The 18,522-nt window shown below is 32.2% G+C and overlaps 3 protein-coding genes across 4 annotated transcripts in view; 1 reads left to right on the forward strand and 2 right to left on the reverse strand.

Annotated features, from left to right (window-relative positions):
* Positions 1-3,997: 3,997 nt before the first annotated feature.
* Positions 3,998-6,907, reverse strand: LOC139494944 (DNA ligase 1-like). The gene is made up of 2 exons (XM_071283070.1): positions 6,814-6,907; positions 3,998-5,724 (listed from the first exon to the last, which is right to left on the reverse strand). The coding sequence occupies exon 2, from the start codon at positions 5,671-5,673 to the stop codon at positions 4,180-4,182; it is 1,494 nt and encodes a 497-aa protein (XP_071139171.1). The 5' UTR covers positions 5,674-5,724; positions 6,814-6,907; the 3' UTR covers positions 3,998-4,179.
* Positions 6,908-8,008: 1,101 nt separating this feature from the next.
* On the reverse strand, positions 8,009-12,234 carry LOC139494945 (TNF receptor-associated factor 3-like). Its single transcript, XM_071283071.1, has 3 exons — positions 11,679-12,234; positions 10,615-11,226; positions 8,009-8,542 (listed from the first exon to the last, which is right to left on the reverse strand). Exons 1-3 carry the CDS (start codon positions 11,771-11,773, stop codon positions 8,233-8,235), a joined length of 1,017 nt encoding a protein of 338 aa, XP_071139172.1. The 5' UTR covers positions 11,774-12,234; the 3' UTR covers positions 8,009-8,232.
* Positions 12,235-13,154: 920 nt separating this feature from the next.
* Positions 13,155-18,522, forward strand: part of LOC139496073 (plancitoxin-1-like) — a 68,309-nt gene continuing 62,941 nt past the window's right edge. The window contains exons 1-4 of one of the 2 annotated variants that reach the window (XM_071284516.1): positions 13,155-13,367; positions 14,176-14,350; positions 17,524-17,602; positions 17,835-17,996. In XM_071284516.1, coding sequence (XP_071140617.1) covers positions 13,282-13,367; positions 14,176-14,350; positions 17,524-17,602; positions 17,835-17,996 — 502 coding nt within the window. In that variant the 5' untranslated portion in view covers positions 13,155-13,281. The remainder of the gene's footprint in view (positions 13,368-14,175; positions 14,351-17,523; positions 17,603-17,834; positions 17,997-18,522) is intronic. The other variant, XM_071284515.1, reaches the window with a different exon arrangement.

Genomic DNA, 18,522 nt, shown 5'->3' on the forward strand with positions numbered 1-18,522 from the left:
TAATAATTGCATGTTATTATGCATATAGTATTATTGTCCGCCATCTTGTAAACAAAACTAATTTAAACAATGGTTGAACATAAATGCTTACTCACCCTAAACACCAAACGAAACTTTAAATTAAAATAATTGGGACAATATTTAAAATATGTTGTTTAAAAATTGTTAATAATACATAAATATTCGAGCTTACATTGCAGTATTTTCAAATACAGCTATCATTATCTTTGAAATGATTTTGTTTTGTTCGTAAAATAGAAGATTATTGGTAACTATACACTTAATTTTATAATAACTGTGTTTATGACTGTCATATAATGTCGACATATTGATGTTTGTATTAATTAAGACAAACAAATAATCTTGCCTTTATGCAATCATGAGTAAATAGTCTGCTGCAGAATATTTTTTATGAAATATTTAAATCAGACGGTTACCTTTATTAGCTTTAACGTCAATATGAGACTTCATAATTGAGAGTGATTTGGCTCCATAAATTCATATGTATGAGGGTCCAGAGGGGGTTTACAGAAACAAAAATATTGGGAAAAAAGTAAAGAATAAATGGCAAAATAAATGACAGAATATAGAGAATTATAAGTTGCTAAAATATAAAGAACAAATAATGATGGGAAAAATAAATACAAAATATAGAACAATGTCAAAAGATTAAAGTGTAAATGTGGTTGCATAGTCGCCACGTCAAACCTATGGTCGGTAATGCAGTTTTACCACCATTTTTTCTTAAAATGTCCTGTATTCTTAATCGATTTATGAATTTTGAACAGTAGTATACTACTGTTGCCTTTATTTGCGAGGGATACATAATCATATTTCGTACAATATTTGCACCTGAAGTTAAAATCATCAAGTATATTTGAAGCATTGAAGACCCATTGGTGGCCTTTGGCTGTTGTCGGCTCTTTGGTCTGGTTGTTGTTTCTTTGACACATTCCCCATTACCATTCTCAATTTTATTTGACAAATATAATTAAGTCTTAAAAAATTTCTATGATTTTATTTGATTGTAAATTTTATAGTTGCATGGTTTTGAAAATATACATGATTTGTACCAACTAATTAAAACTAGACGTATAATGCAAGACGTTATATAATTTATTTATACATTTCACCAGTCGCAATATATGTTTATATTGTTGCCAAAAAAGGAAAGATATTTATCAAATGTTTAGTATCTTGAACTTCAATGCCACGTTTTATCAACTTAAGTGAAGAGCTTTCCCTATAACCCTTCAATATAAGTACGTTTATTTAATTTATTATATTTCTTTACGACACTTTTAACATAACATAATTCATAATTTATTTCTGAAGTATGACCAAGAAAACCAAAAAATTAGATTAAAAAATTAAGTGTATTAGGAAAAAAAAACACGACAAAACATTTACCGTGACTGCTTATCTTGTTTGAATTATGTTATGCTGTCCAGACACGTGATGTATATTTTCGGCTATCCAAAGTTGAAGTTTCCATTATAACTTGTAGGAGTTCTTCTGAAGAAATGTTTCGTGTTCATGGAAATCGTATCGAACGTTTTTCGCTTCCAGTTGGTCAGTACCAATAATTGAGGACGATAAAACACTAATTAAACAAAAACGCCTGCCAACAAGCCCGTGCTTCGGTATCATGATCAGCATCATTTAAATGAATTTAGGTCTGTATTTCTTTATTCATAACATTATTTCGGTATATCATATTAAGTCTCCAACTCCTTAAAGAAAAGATGGTCCCGGACAGATTTGAAATATTTAGTATGTTACTATCAATATCGTAGATCCCAGCTAACCTTTATTCTATAATAATGTGTATCGTGATAAACATATTTTTTGCAATTAAACTACTTCAGCCCGTCTACTGTTGCACCACAACTATCTGCGGTTAAAAAAAAAATCACTAGTGTTTCGGTAATTTTACTATCTAAGGGTCGGTTTATTTGGTCTGAAGGTTTTCTATTTATTGAGTAGCACGATGGCGTTAGAGCAGAGACAGTAAATACGTGTATTATGCAAAAAATACATAATCTCTACTTTTGAAGGTCCACATTGTTGTTGTATGTTTAATTCCAACCTTGTCGATATAAAGGAATATATGCTTTTGTTTCCGAAATGATATCTGCAACTTTCGAATTTTTTGCTAAAAAGTAAAAAATCAAAACTACAGAACCCCGCTGAAAATTCAAAACGGAAAGTCCCTCATCAATGACAAAATCAAATGATAAAACATATCAAACGAATGGACAACAACTGTCATATTTCTGACTTGGTACAGGCATTCTCAAATGTAGAAAATAGTGGATTGAACCTAGTTTTCGAGCACTAAACCTTTCACATGTATGACAGACGCAATAAACAATGCTTTTTCAGCTTCGCATATTTTGCCTTTTTCAATCATTTTATTTGAGAGCCACTGGTCATTTGTAGACTGGTTGAAAATAATTGAAGCCTGGTGCCTATTAAAAATTTAGTTAACGCACACTTGTATTTGAAAACAAATTTTGGCTTTTTCAGTTTGGGTGTTAAATAAACAAAAACCAAAAGACACAACTAGAAGTGAAAATACACAAAAGACACGTGACTGTGGCATATATCTAGCTCCACCTCATCTAAGTCTAGAAAAGATGATAAGTTTTGCATATGTATCTTTGACTATATATAAAATATATTATTCTACACATAACTAGTAATAACCTTTTACTGAACTGTGTTTGCATATATTTTTTTTGCCAAATGTTTGATTCCTTGGCCTCGATATGTTCAATAGTAACACAAATGGGTCAACATGGTTAAACTACCTATTTGTTCTTCTTCAAATTCCACACAAGAATATATTATAGTTTATTAAAATTGGTATGAATGTCTGTTAGAAAATTAGGATAGATTGATTGGTGTCAAAGACCACTTCTTTACAGGACACGACAAAAGAGCCGCTGGAGACTAGGACCCAGTTAACCCCGTGCTATTTTGTGGAGGTTATTTTTTTTAATGGTGGAGGAAGCCGGAGTACCCGGAGATATCCAACAAACGTCGGTAGGAAAATTCACAATCCCAGCAAATTAAGAATTGGAGTCGAACACAACTGCAATGTGCCAGATTCGAACTCACAACTTCAGTATTGACAAACTAGTGATAAACTCTATATGATCATATGCGGTACATCTTTAATATCATTGTATATAATGCATATTAAGTTAAACAATAATAAAATTATTTTTTGCTCAATGTAAAAAAGATAGAAGATACCAAGTGAGGAAATCCTTTTCAATAGACACAATGACCAAATTAATGAAAAAATGACACACAACATTAACTAAACGTTTCACGAAAAAATTAAGTATAAATAACATAAACCAGAATACAACTAATTTAATGATGATATGTTGTATACTACCCAGCTTTCAATACAGTTTACTAATTATAGATACATGTACGTATTATCGTAAAAAAGTCTTATTGTGGTTGCCATCCCTTAACGTTAATCCTACAGCTCTTGTATTGCTCCTTTTCGTCTATGTCCATCAGAGAGGGTAAAAGACTTAATTGAGACAATATATGTCTGAAAACTCTGTTATTAGATACAGGAAGATATGGTGTGAGTGCCAATGAGACAACTCTCCATCCAAATAACAATTTATAAAAGTAAACCATTATAGGTCAATGTACGGTCTTCAACACGAGATCCTTGGCTCACCCCTAACAACAAGCTATAAAGGGCCCCAAAATTACAAGTGTAAAACCATTCAAACGAGAAAACCAACGGTCTAATCTATATAAAAAATACGAGAAACGAAAAACACGTATAAATTACATAAACAAACGACAACTACTGTACATCAGATTCCTGACTTAGGACAGGTGCAAACATTTGCAGCTGGATTTAACGTTTGAATGGTACCAAACCTTTTCCCTTTTTCAGAAACAATAGCATTACATCACAAAATAGAAAAACACACGATAAAATATCATTTGCCAGGCTTAATTGTATATTATAGTTTAATTATAAAAATTACATTCCTCTAACAAACATTGATATAAATCAAAAGATATGAGGGGTACATAAAAAAATGCATCAAATCATCATAATTTGTTTATTGGTAATTACTATATGTACGTATAAAATGTTTAACGATAATCTCTAGGGTCTAGAAACGTAAGTTCAGTTTAATTTGATACTGTAACATTTTGTCGTATATCTTCTGAATTATCTTGTATACTTCCACTATGTAAAGACTTCTCAGTTGCTGTAACACTTAAATTACCATAATCCTTTTCCTTTCTCTTTCTTGATTTTGCTCCATCCGTTTTAACCTTACCTATCAGACCTCGTTTTGGTATTTTAGGAAGCGTTAAGGCAGTGGCACGTGGTATGTTTCGATTACTAACAGTTTCCATGACTCTTGCTTGGTCCTTCACATTCTTAACGATGTTTTGATGATGTGATACTTCTTGGTCACGTGACTGTTCAAATGTATCTGATGTTCTGGTTTCACCGTCTAAGCATTGGACGGATCTCTTGAAAACTTCCTTCTTTAGTCCTTCTATCTTTTGAACATGTAAAAGCCATGCTCTTCTTTCGTTATATTTGCGTTTTTCAATTTCTTGAAAACGTTTCTGTGACGCTTCAAACTCCTCTTCTCTTTTGTGTTCCAACTCTTGCATGCGATGAAGAAATGCTTCCTGTTCTCGTTGTTTCGTCTGTTCAAGGTGACTAACTCTGTTTTTCAATTTTTCAACGTTCTTCTGTTTTTGTTTCTCGATTTCAAGAATTCTTTGTTGTAAAGCATCATTTTCCATTTGGAATTCTTTATCCTTTCTTTGTAGCATTCGACAAAAAGCAAAATTGTTAGCTCTTCGTCTTTTCTCAAATTCAACCATTCTTCTTTTAAGCATTAGATTATCAGTCTTTTTCTTTTTCTCTATTTTTCTAATCTGTGTTTGAATTTCGTCCCTATAACTTTGTTCTAGTTCCCTTTCGTCATTTTTTCTTGTCAACTTCCGTTCTAATAGCCTCTGCCATTGAATTTCTTCCATTCGGATATGAGTCGTGATTGGTTCAAGATTACGTATGGTCCCCACTGTCCGACTAGGTTCTTTTTCAAATGGTTCATGCTTCCAAGTGTAAGGCAACAATATTGTATTATCAGTGTCAGTATTTTCTAGATCATCATGTTTTGAAGGAATAATTTCCTTTGTCTCTGTAAGTTGACTTTTTATGAGTTTGCTCCGTTCATTACTTGGGTCTTTCTCTTGTTCGTCATAGGCTGCTACTACAGAGCTACTATATATCGATTCCTTTCCGTCTGGATTATCTTTCTCGTTTATGTATTCCTTAATTTCTTCATCTTTGACTTTCACATTTTCGTCGTTTCTTCCCGCCATTTGATGAACTGCTTTGGCAGAGCCACTATCTACAAAATTGTTTCTGTCTTGATTTTTCTTTCCATTTACGTTATCCATCAACTCCTCATTTCCCTCATTGGTATTTTCGTTATTTCGTCTTTCTTGTTGGTGTCCAGATGTATGCTCCTCTTCACTCGCTTTTGTTGAATTAGTTCTATTATATTGGTTTGTAATATCGTCGATTAAATCTTCCTTGTCACGTACTTTTTCTTTCTTTCCTTTTTCCACGTTTCTTGTTTCTCTTTGATCGCCCATTTTGTTTACATATTGACTTTCATATTATTCGGTTAATATAATGTGTATTCTCTGGAAAATAAAAAGTTACTTGTTAATAACTTCGATACATTCTTTAAGATAGGATTCGTTTTATTTAACAAGGCAATAAGTTTTCTGTATTGTCTGTATGGTTTGTTTTCAAATCAATTTGCCTGATGTTATTTGTTGTTTACGGGGGGGGGGGGATTGTATCTACACTTTTTAACATACTATACACGTGTCTACCTCAAGATTTCCTAAATATACATGAAATATTTGCCACTGGGCAGAAAGCCAACAGTATATAACATGTTATATAGGTAGCCGAATAACTTGTATCGTACCAGATTTCAAAAGAAAGAGATTGTTCAAAGTGTGTTTTCTTTATTCCAAAACACATTTGATAAAGGAGTAGGTTCAGTAAGACCCCTTTTTGGCCCCAAAATATAGGAGTTTTACAAAATTGTGAAAATGTAATCTTTAAGCTATATTTTGGAAAGTAAAATGCTTCTGCTACATAAATATGAGCTGTTTTTGACAATACAATGCACACATATCGCGTACTAGCATCATTAAGTCATGCTAAATTACTGAAATCTTCAAAATTTAAGCATTTTGGTTAATTTTTAGACGGTTTCCGTCTAAGATGAAAGTGACCGCATTCGTGTTCATCCATAATATTGAAATGTAATTTGTAGTTGATGATAATACAAAACATATACAAAGGTTGAGGATGAACACGGATGCGGCCACTTTCATTTTTGGCAAAAAATCATCTGAAAAGTGACGTTTTTTGGCATATTTGATAGATTTTTCATATTTAAGCTTGAATCAGACCCATTTTTTAATGACTAAATCAGTTAAAATCTTTCACATAAACTATTCGAATTAATTGAAATAGACACTTAAGTGTTTAAAAAGTATCCAAAAACATTCGTTAGATGAACCTGAAATTTGAGGCCAAAATCGGCCCTTACCGGACCTACTCCTTTCAAATTTTTAATTCGAATGCATTCTGAATTAAATATTAAGTTTATGAATTTTGATCATCTAAAACAATACCAACAAAGAAGAATAAAAATTAAACTCGGGACACAAGTAGAAAAAAATATAGTTTCATCATAAATAACAGGTACTTACGTCTTAAATCAAGTCCATGTCTATATAGTCTTTGATTAGATTTGTTGATAGTGAAAATATACAACACAAAACTAGAGTAATTAAATTTTGTCATACGTTTAGAAACATAAGCAACATAATTCCATGTATAATTGAAATGCATGAATAATGAATTACAGTATCGATCTTTCAAAAATAGGGTATAATTACAAAAACCAATAACTTTCCTTAGTCAAAAAGACAATTATAGTAAAATTAAAAAACACAGATGTTTTCTGCAATTAAAGCAATTTGAAACTAAATATTTTGTATTTGTAGAAAGTAGCTTTTAAACAAAAAAGCACTAAGTCTTATAATTGACTTCAAAAGTACATCCGTCACCTTTTTATTTTTTTAGCATTTCGCTTTTGTTTATGTTACCATTCTATTCAGCTTTGCAAGAGACCAAGAGTTGCATGATGGCAACTGGCAAGTATTACACGATTATGGACGAGAATTCATTCAAAAATAAATCGAAAAGATAATTTTTCGCAAAGAATATCGAGCAAGATGAGAAGCCACCAAAAAAGGTTACGGTGACCTATAGTTCCTATTCTTATATATCATTTGGTCTCGGATGTAGTGCTTTTTATATATATGGTATTTACAGAACACTGTTTTGCGGCAGCCTATAGACATGATAGAATTGTATCTTTATTAAATCTGTATTCCTGAATATTGACATCAATATAATTTAATGAATTTAGTCTACTATCTAATTAAAGCATGATTTTGTTTTAATTTGGATTAAAAACTATGTGGTGCCTGGGAAAGGGAGGCCTTCAAACATTAGCAATATAACAATAAAAATGTACCTACAAAGCTCTATTGGTCAGATTTCTTCGTATAGAGAGTTTTTCACAATTCAAAACAACATATACATATAGAGAGAGAGAACCGTTGTACAAATGTAACACACACTTTGATGAACTCACAGATGACCTTACACAGGGCAAAATGCCGACTCTAACTAAAATATCGATACTCTTGTATTTCAAAAGCAATTCCCTAACCCTCATTTCGGGTGACCCAGTTTGTAGAAATCAAGATTGATTGTTAACGATTGAATTCCCGTCCAAAGTATGTATGAACTATTTGCTGCTGAACATAAAACGAAAAATAATTTAGTCGATAATCGGCAATGTATCTAAAATTGAAAACGCAAAGAAGAAGTCAATACCTTACGTCATTATTTAATTTGTTATAAATAATAATTGAAAATAATTTGATATTGCATTACATACAATATCGAAGAACCATGACATTTTCTGAGGACAGATTCATCCGTAAAACAATTTTTCTTTTTTAAAACGTAGTTTTTTTTTTTATTTTATTCATCAGAGATATTCACCACTAGACCGTAGTTAAAGGGCGATAATTCGCTCTATACACAATGTTTTATTAAGGTTTGATAGTACTTTTCATATTATGAGGGGTCATTTTGTCATTTTTCATTTTGACCTTGATTACACTTATATGTCTTTGCCATGTTGCGTGTCCGTCTTTGTTTTTCCTTTCTTTTGCGGAAAGTTTTCTTTGAAAGGCATCCTTTTCCTCCCTCATTTTTCTCTCTATTTGCAAAATTCTTTGTTCAGAATTATATCTATTTTCCTGTTGTTTTTGTTCAATATCATGAATTTTTCTATATAAACTGTGCCTTTCTGCCACTTTTCGACTTTCGATTTGTTCCAGTTTTTTTCGTGTAATTTCCCTGAAATGTGTAATATAAGGTTGTTTGATTATTAGTTACAGTATATCTTTATGTATAGGAGTATACACAATTTAAATACTTTTATCTGAAAGTTTTGTGTGAATGTCGCAAAACGTTAAGGGAACTTTTGCCGAGTTCCTCTATATGCACTTAATCTCTAGCCAATCAACAGTACATATTTCCAGTCGATTCACTATGTGATAACCGATGAAGTAGTATGATGGCCTATGAGACAACTCTTCACAAGAGACCAGGTGACATAGAAATTAAAACAAATTTAGGTCAACGTACGACATTCAACAATGTGCAAAACCCATAACACATCGTCAGTTATAAAATGCGCCCAAATGACAAATGTAAACCAATTGAAAGGAGAAAACTAACGACCTGATCTATGTACAAAATAATGAACGAAAAAACAAATATGATATATATCAACAAACGACAACCATTGAAATACAGGCTTCTGGTCCGAGACCACAATTATTTCATAGTGCATTTCTTTTAGAACATAGATGAAAATAAAAAAATCACACCTGCGCTTTCTCAAAGAAACTTTAACAGTGTGTTGTACTACTTTTTGGACAAATTATATAAAAATTATAGAAAACTTCATCGGATCTAACTCAAAATATGAACAATTTTATGTTTAGGGCGTCTTGAAATCTTTCGAAATGCTATTTGTAAACCTTTTTCAGCTGGACCAAATCACTACTTTCCTTTAAATTTCTGGACCCAAATTTTTTTACAGTGTAATTTCAACACCCCCCCCCCCCCTACTTGCAATTTGAGGCATGGAGAAATAAAATTTGGAAAGGGTATCAAAATTAATGGCAAGTAGCCCACTGTCAACACTTTGGACTATATTTGACAATTGTGGTCTCGGACCTACTGACTTGGGAAAAGCACATAAAGAATGTCGCGGTGTTATACTAGTCTGACGGCCACCGGACCTGGGACAGTGGTGTGACAGAACAACAGGAAAACAGACTATAAAAGTCAGTTGAAAAAAACTTAAGTCATCAGATGACTACAAAGTAGAAATTCGTCTTACAAAAACACAGACCGGACGTGGCAGGGTACAGGGTACATCCCCACAAGAGAAACTACGCTAAGTACAAATCTATGAGTGCCCAGTAATTGACCGTTAGTACAACGCCAATAACAACTTATAGAAAAAAATCATGACTCTGAGATAGAGACTTTATTTATAAAAGTAAGACAACGAATGTCACATGTGGAGCAGGATTTATTTTTCGTGTATGTGGTTCGTGTCGTTCAGTCTTTAGTTGTACATGTTGTGTGTTGTAGACTGTCTTTTGTCATTTGCTACCCTGAACGTTATGCACGGAACAAGTAATGCCAATCGTCTGAGAAAATCTATATTCCAGTGATATAATCACTCAAAGGAATACCATTTGAACAATTGTAACATTCAAAACAATCTGGATTGGATTTACAGCAACGAGAATAATGGGCAAAATGTGCTGAATAAATGGGAAAAAAAGAAAAGAATAGAGAAAAATAAAGAAATTTCGAACAGAGAAAAATGAGGTGATCAGAAAAAGGCTTAAAACATTGCAAAATATTGAAATGTCGCATAGAGAAAAACGAGGTGATCAAATATAAAGAATAGAGAATTATAAGCAAAATGAAAAAAATGAAAAGAGAAAGAGGTCGAAAACAATTCAAAATAAAGTCATGAGAGACCCCAATCAAGACCCCCAAACAAAAAGAAGAAAAATACTTTGATGTATGACATGTTTGTTTTTCGTTAATTTTATGTACATAACTAATGCCGTTAGTTTTCTCGTTTGAATTGTTTTACATTTGTCCTTTCGGGGCCTTTTATAGCTGAATATGCGATATGGACTTTGCCCAATGTTGAAGGCCTCACGGTGACTACAATTGTTAACTTCGGTGTCATTTGGTATTTTGCGGAGAGTTGTTTCATTGGCAATCGGACCACATCTTCTTTTTTATATTTTGTAAGTTCAGCGAATGATTTAAAAGTATTTTTTTCTAATACCCGATTGTATCTAATCATAATATATAATAATAATAATTCTGACCTTTTTTTCTGCTTTACATTTTCAATATCTTCCAGTTTTTGATAGAAGCTGCCTCTGTTATGATGTTCCTGTTGCAATGCAATCACAGGCAATTTGTCCATTTTTCTGTCGTTAATATCCGTAAGTGGTCGGTAATAGTCGGAACGAGAAGTGTTGGATTCTAAACATGTTAACGGGGGTAACGTTTGTGCGCTTTGTCTATCTAACACATTTTGTCTCTTAATCTTCTCCATTTTCTTTATCCTTCGTTGGACAACCTCCTTTTTCAAGTGATGTATTTTGTGAACTTCGTTAGCTACTTTGTGATACTCTATTAGATCGTCCGTTGAAAACGAGTCTCTCTCGGTACTAACGCTTGATTCTGACGAATGGTGGGAATCGGCAACATGATGCTTTAGCCTTTCAAGTCTACCTTTCCATGCACACATAGAAGACTCGCATCGTACATATTTGCTCTCTATTATGTTTCTCAAATCAGTATTATCACTGTACGTAGCCTGTGCTCCACAGGTAGGGCATGTTTTGTTTCCTCGTTTAGTCCATTCTTTGACGCATGACAAGCAATATAAATGTCCGTTACAACATTGCTGTGGTTGATTCAAAATTAATCGACTGAAAATAAACAAAATGTTCAAATTTTTTTTAAAGTAAGGCTATTTTTTAAAACAAAAATACAAAAGTGTATACGCAGAAATATCTCGTCTGCCTTACTACAATGTAATAAGATTTTATGTTGATAGTCCTAAGGCCAAATTGTTGAGACTTATTGTAATTACTCCAAACAATTTGATACCTAGTGAAATAAAAAAAAAACTTTCTTGTTTTTACCCTGCAAGTGAAACGAATACTGCGGATATATAATATTTGACATACAAACATGCACATTTTATCCAATAAATTGTCGTTATTATATATTTACTCAAACAAACGGATACAATTCTTAACAAGTATTATCTCGCCAAGACTCGTTTCGTTAATTACATGAAACAATAAAAATATTTGCTAGTCTCTTCCTTTCGTTTTTATATAATCGTGTTTATAGTAGGTCTAATTAGGGATCTTACCAAATAGAACATTTATACTCTAATCTTTCTCTTTTAGAAAGGTCCAGGAATATCTCGTTATCATGTCCTCCAACTTCAACCAATGTTTCATCCATTTATATCATGAACTCTGAGCGAATTATATCACATTGATTCTTAAACAAATCGGTCCTAACTATAACATTGTGTTTGTTTAATCTTCGAAGAACAGTAAGTCCAATAGTCCTTCTCTCATGGCGAAACACATTATTGTTCCATCATCATGGGGGTTTCTGCGCATGAAAATAAACTTAATGTACTTGTTTGACCTTTAGACGAATTGAAAATCTAATATAAATCAAAAAATTAACTGATTTAGTTCAGTATTTCGTCTATTGAAACATAAAACTGAATCCAGATGAAGTTTGTCGTCAAATCGAAACACAAAACTTATTTAAACGAAACAAAACACTAGAATATTCGTGAATCCTAATTTTTCAAAATATTTAGAACACACACAATGACAGATTGAAAACTCCTCTTTAATAGTTTTAAACAATAATAGAACAATCTTTTGAATATATACATTAAATACTTTAAGGGTTCAAAATATAACAAATAACTATCAATTTCAGTTTAAAAAGGTGTAAAACGTAATTTGATAGTTTATGCACCGTTTCATCTCGGTACCTCTTATTATTATAAACAAATTAAACATAACGTGTTTAACGGTATACTAATTCAAAAGTGGTATATTTGGTGTTTCCCCCTATAACACGTCTGATACGGTGCTTTTTTACGCTATTTGTTTTTTGTCCGATAATTTTGCTTTTTGTCCGTTGCTTTTTGTTAGCGACACTTTTGCTTTTTGTTAGACTCTTTTGCTTTTTGTCCGACACTTTTGTTTTGCGTCATTTTTAACGACTTTGATTGGTGTTTGCTTAACGCCCAGAAGCAAATATTTCATGAATATTCCGGGCGAGAAAAGACTACCGAAACAACTACAAATTTATTTACTACATAATTGGTAGAGCATGGCGAAGACCGCGAAATACGCTTATGAAAAGGAGGGTTTTTTTTTGTACAGGGGCAGAAATGGTGCTTTACAACATCCCACCTATAATTACGAAAATGGTAAAGTATTAAGCGTGGCACATAAATTGTAAGCCTAACGTGGCTGCGTATTTACACATCCAACACAACAAAACGGACGTCACCCTAAGGGGGGCAAGCTCCATTGATAATGCAGTGATTCCCTATATATCAATCAATTTTTCCCATAAAAGGGGGAGGAGACGTTTGAGATGATTTCATTGGCTCAGTGTATCCTGGAGATTTGAAAAATAATAGTTAGTATCAGCTCAAATTTAATTAGTGAGAAAACTTCCCTTATCTTAAGTCGACAGACTCTTCTCTTTAAAATTTGAAAGAGGTAAGTACAGACTATAACTATTAACGAGTGAAAAACCTTTTTCACATTTACACAAGGAAATGATTTATTTGTAATTTCGTCAATGACTAAAAACGAGGAAGTCATATTAAAACATCACATGTGAATTAGTTCCTGTATAAAATGGATGATGTACTTTAAAGTCAGGTGATAATGGTATTCTGATCGATGACTTTAGTGTACATTTAATGAAGGATGTTTGTGTTTGTGTTTCTGTGTATGTTTGTTCATACTGTTTTCTGTATGCAGTGCAGATCGCAGACTAATAAACCAGTAGATTGGTAAGACTTAAGTCACGTGATAACATTTAAAATTTAATATTATCTTACATATGCATGTATAGCAAATTTTCAGTTCTCATTCTGTGTAAACTTGTTTATCCACTTTTGGGGTGTCTAATATAGACAAAATCAATTTGTTTGTTTGTTTGTTTGTGTAGTTTTTTTCTTTTCCTATACATAAAATACAGATCATGATTTTCAACCTATAGATTAAGTCTAACCATTTATAGATATTTACATATATTTACATATATTTCTTATAGGTGTATAATTTTGTACTCGAGAGGTATTTCGTTTTCATTATCTACAGCAATTGTGCCCAGATTATCAGGTGTTCGAAAGCCAACGAATATGAAATGGAAAAGCATTCAAAACCGAAATTCTTATAAGTGTTGCTAAATAGTATACGACTTACTTAGAGGTAATCTATGTCTAAGTGTAGAAAAACCTGAATAGTCTGGTAACCTTTCATTAAAATCACATGTACAATCAAGCTCAACATATCGGTATAATACAAAGACGCATAAACGTGTTAACGACGGGTGCAACATTTGGAGCAGGATCCGATTACTCTTTGCGAAGAAACGGAGAATATCCAAGTTTCTGGTAGGGTTAGTGTTGCTCAGTTTTGAGTTGTATATGTTGTGTTTTTTACACAGTTGTTAGTCTTATATTCGCTTTTTGTCATGGCATTGTCAGTTCGTGTTTGGCTTATAAGTTTATCCCTTTGGTATATTTCGCCTCTCTGGTTGTCTGGTATTGAATATGCATTCATCAAATTTTTATTTTTTTTTATATATATTTCAAGGTTCATAGTGTACAAGATACCTAAGTTGGGAAGTCATCCCGATCCTAATTTCCAAGCTGGGACGGGATTCTATTACATGGATAATAATAATCCTGAACTGACACCTTCTGACAGAGGATTAGATGTGAAGAGTGATGCCTTGTTTTATACACTCGATCAAATCTACAATAACAAGGTAATTTCAATTCAATTTGGCACATTCTACGTAGTGTTCAGTCATTCCCAAAAAATGGGTACAATTCGAATGTAGACACTGTTAAAAAATAAATTTCAACTGAGCAGAGAGAGAGTGTTGTTTTCTTCTGTGTCTATATCTAGTCTGTCATTTTTTTAATTTTTACTTACACCATTTTAGTTGTTTTCTAGTTTTAGCATTTTTTGTAAGACAAGGTAAGTATGAACGTATCGGAGGTTAGTGTTGTATAAAGTCATCTTAAAAATTGCATTAGAGAAAAACACAAGATTTAAATCCAGGCTCATGTAAAATGGGTTACATTTACCACCATAGCAAACTGATTTATACGTATTATTCTGTATATATTGAAAGCAAATACCAAATTTAAGGTCTGAATTAATATAGTGTTTAAAAAATAATTCAAATAAGTAGTTTGCACAACTTATTTAGTAATAAATTTAAACTAATGAAATGTTATGCTGTATAATATTTTAGTTTCATAATACAGCTTTCCAGGAAAAACCCTATGATTTATGTTTTGAATCACTTGTATGTATTTTTTATGCTTGTATCAATCCCCACCCCCATCTTTGTTACGGAGGTTGATATCAAACCAGTATCTGAATGCTGATACATAGTAATACTTAACTCTTTAATGCTAGCTTTTCTAAACAATTTATTGACATTACAAACTAAAAAACTGTTTTCTATCAAGTTATATGTTTCTTTTAGTCAAATGGACTTGTTCTTGTCAAAATCTCCGTAACGATTTATGAACTTTCACTCAAAAATATGTTTTACCTAAACCGAATACTGTTCAACTTAATTTTATTAGCTCTATACAGATAATGTCATCTTCCTTCACACCATAATGTATGTATTATACTCAACTATGAAGTTTTGGAGTCAAAATAGTTTCATTTCGAAAATTTCTATCCTCCGTAACGACATTTAAAACCTCCATAACGAACAATTCCAGTTCTTACCAACAGCAAACATATAAATGAATGTAAATATTGGAATTAAATGACAAACAAGACAACAGAATTAAACATTTTTCTTAGTAAATCGTTATCTAAAAAGAGTAAAGTCCTTTTAGAGAAAAAAAACGTTTTTTCCTTAAATTTCTATCCTCCGTAACGTAAATCAATGATGTCGTCTATGATTGACATCACCTTTTGATTTTTAATAGTGATAATTGATGAACTGATTTGGTATCTATAACAATGTACAAGAATTTCAATTGGTATGATCGTGTTTACATGCATCTTTAGATTTTTTTAATTTGCATAACCTCCGTTACATTGATGAGTCCTAAATAATCTTGAAAATGTTTGCCATAAACCGCTGTTAAAGTTATGATTGTCGTCGTAATTACACAAGTTGTGTTGTAGACTATTTTAAATCTAAGAAAATGGCTGATATAACGTTTATTAAACGTTATAATGTTGATCACATAATAGGGAAAAACAAGTTAAACTACCTTTCTCAAAACAACATTTTTTTTCTCAAATCTGTATTTTGTTTGTCTGTTTTCTTTATAATAAATGATGTCTGCTACAAAAAAGACTTTCGGCAGTGTCGGCAGCCGCTGATACTGATAAAAAAGTCTGACAACTTAACTGTAAATAACTGCGCCACGGAGGTTATTTAAACGGAGGTTAGTTTTATTTACATTATACATGGAAATATGTAACAATATTGTTGAGTTGCTTTCTCAAAACTGATTATTGAGAAGCTTTATGGGTGCTTTCAATGAAATAATCATCATTTTGATTTGTTCTTGGTTAGTGCGTTCCAAAATACGCGTTACGTAGGTTGGATTCTTATATGCGACAATCGAAAAAAAGAGAAAGAGAAGATTTTTTTTTATTTTTCGTTTCATTGCAATAAAAGTTAAAGGCAGGATTTTAAAATTTGATGTATCAACTTTGCTTAAAGTCACATTGGGCATGATTTCCAATCATATAAATATGTTTTGACTGTACCTAAAGATACGTTACGGTAGGTTATACGTTTATCGGCGACATTGGTTTAATGGGTAAATCAAAGTGTATATTATAACTTTTGATTCTAAAATATTTTTGTGGATAAAAATCAATATAGTGTCAAATAAAAAAAGCAAATCTAATCATGATTTAGATGAAATAAAGTATTTTAATTCACACCGATATTTGGAGTTTTTCTTGGCGACATTCGGAATTCGTGTGATTTCCGTATATTGAATAGAAAATCACACAAATATATTTACGATATACATCACAAAAGAATATAATTTTATTTTAGTATACATATTAATCACTTAGAACAGAAAAAAGATTATCTGTGACATATGTTAAGCTGGCATTTTGTGGTTATTTGCCGGCGACACTGAAATTTTGTAATTGTACCCATTTTTTGGGAATGACTGTGTTACGTCTTTAAAGTCATACAGGGGAGGGTTGAGATCTTACTAAACATGTTTTTTGTGCCTGTCCAAAGTCGGGAGCCTCTGGTTTTTGTTAGTCTAATATGTTTATTTATTTATATATATGTTTAGGAGTATAGTATGACGTTCATTTTTACTGAACTAGTGAACTTTGTTGTTCAGGGGACAGCCGAAGTCCGCCACAGGGTGCGGGATTTTCTCGCTGAATTAAAGACCCATTGCATTAATTGGTGGTCTTCGGTTGATTTTTTTACTCTTTGGTCGGGTTGTTGTCTGTTTGATAGATTCCCTATTTCCATTCTCTATTTCATAAAAAAAAAAAATAATTGTAGAACAGTGAGATTAATTAATTCAAATATCAAATGAAAATAGCGCTTTAAGAATACCAATGATGTTCAAGGATTTAAAAGAACGTTACAGTTGAAGAGCTACATGTATTTGTATTTTCAAAAGTGTATTTAACCGTTCAAGAATACTTGTTATCGCCAGGACGATGTTCATGGACATTCATATTCTCCCGTGGTTTATTTAAAGTAATAGGGTTAAACTTTGAATGCATGTAACTTTTTATTTTTATTTTATTAAGTTTTGATAGAGTTATCGAAATTAAACTACTTATTTTTAATCTAGTGGTATAAAATGCTGGTCAGTAATTCTATAGGACTCACTGGTCCCATAAGTCATTTCCTTTCATAATACGCAAAAAAACAAAATACACGAATTTGAGTGGTTTGTCTATTTTCAGACAGAAGTTGGCTATTTTATGTATAGCGATCACACACCAGCCAATGGAACTGGTGCCAACCCAAGAGGACATGCGAAAGGTAAACAAGGGCTTATGTTCTTAATATGCTTCATTCAAACTGATCTTTTATAGGTAATTGTATTTTAATTTGTATAACTCTGATAACAAACATTTGACATGACATATTTCAAAACCTCCTTTTATGTAAATTTTATCAGAAATCATAGTTGCAGCTAAGGTATAGCTTATAACGGTTATTTTCTAAATACACTTAATATAGCGCACTTAAATTTAACAAGTAATTTTTTCAGGAGTTTTGGGATTTGAACAATCAGGTGGATTTTGGATGATACATAGCGCACCACAGTTCCCGCCATTGAGGTCTGATGGCTACAAATGGCAAGAAACAGCCTCGAAAAATGGACAGACTTTCCTGTGTATATCTTTGGACTACGGGATCTTTAATCGTACAGGTTAGCAGTATATAATTTAAAATGTAAAGTGTAATTATAATTATTATCTATACTATTAAACGAGAAGACCTCATTGTGTGTGTCGCTTCTCTTCCTCCCACAATAAATTAATCGTTATGCCTCTATGTCCTATAGGTACCGTGCATAGTCGCATTTGTCATCCATTCCGGATATTGATTCCGTATTCAAACCGACTTTTAAGTCAGATATAACTTCCGGTTTTAACATTGAGAACCAATCGTATGATAGATAACAAAAAAAAATAAGCCAATCAGGGCGTTGTCCGTATCGTGGTTTTTAGATCGTAAAAACCACTACTATTATACCTCGGCTTAAACTTGCACTTAATTTTCATAAGTACTCGGCCGGGGACAGGACAATTATTTTCGCGTTTAACTGCATGTATACTAGGATTAATATATTACTATAATATATAGAGACTGTCTATAAACTATAGCAGTGATCGCCATGGAGAAGAAACTTAGAATTAATAGTTAATAGAAAATTAAATACACTTTAATATTTA

Source organism: Mytilus edulis, chromosome 11, assembly GCF_963676685.1.
Source record: "Mytilus edulis chromosome 11, xbMytEdul2.2, whole genome shotgun sequence".
NCBI classification, from domain to species: Eukaryota; Metazoa; Mollusca; class Bivalvia; order Mytilida; family Mytilidae; genus Mytilus; species Mytilus edulis.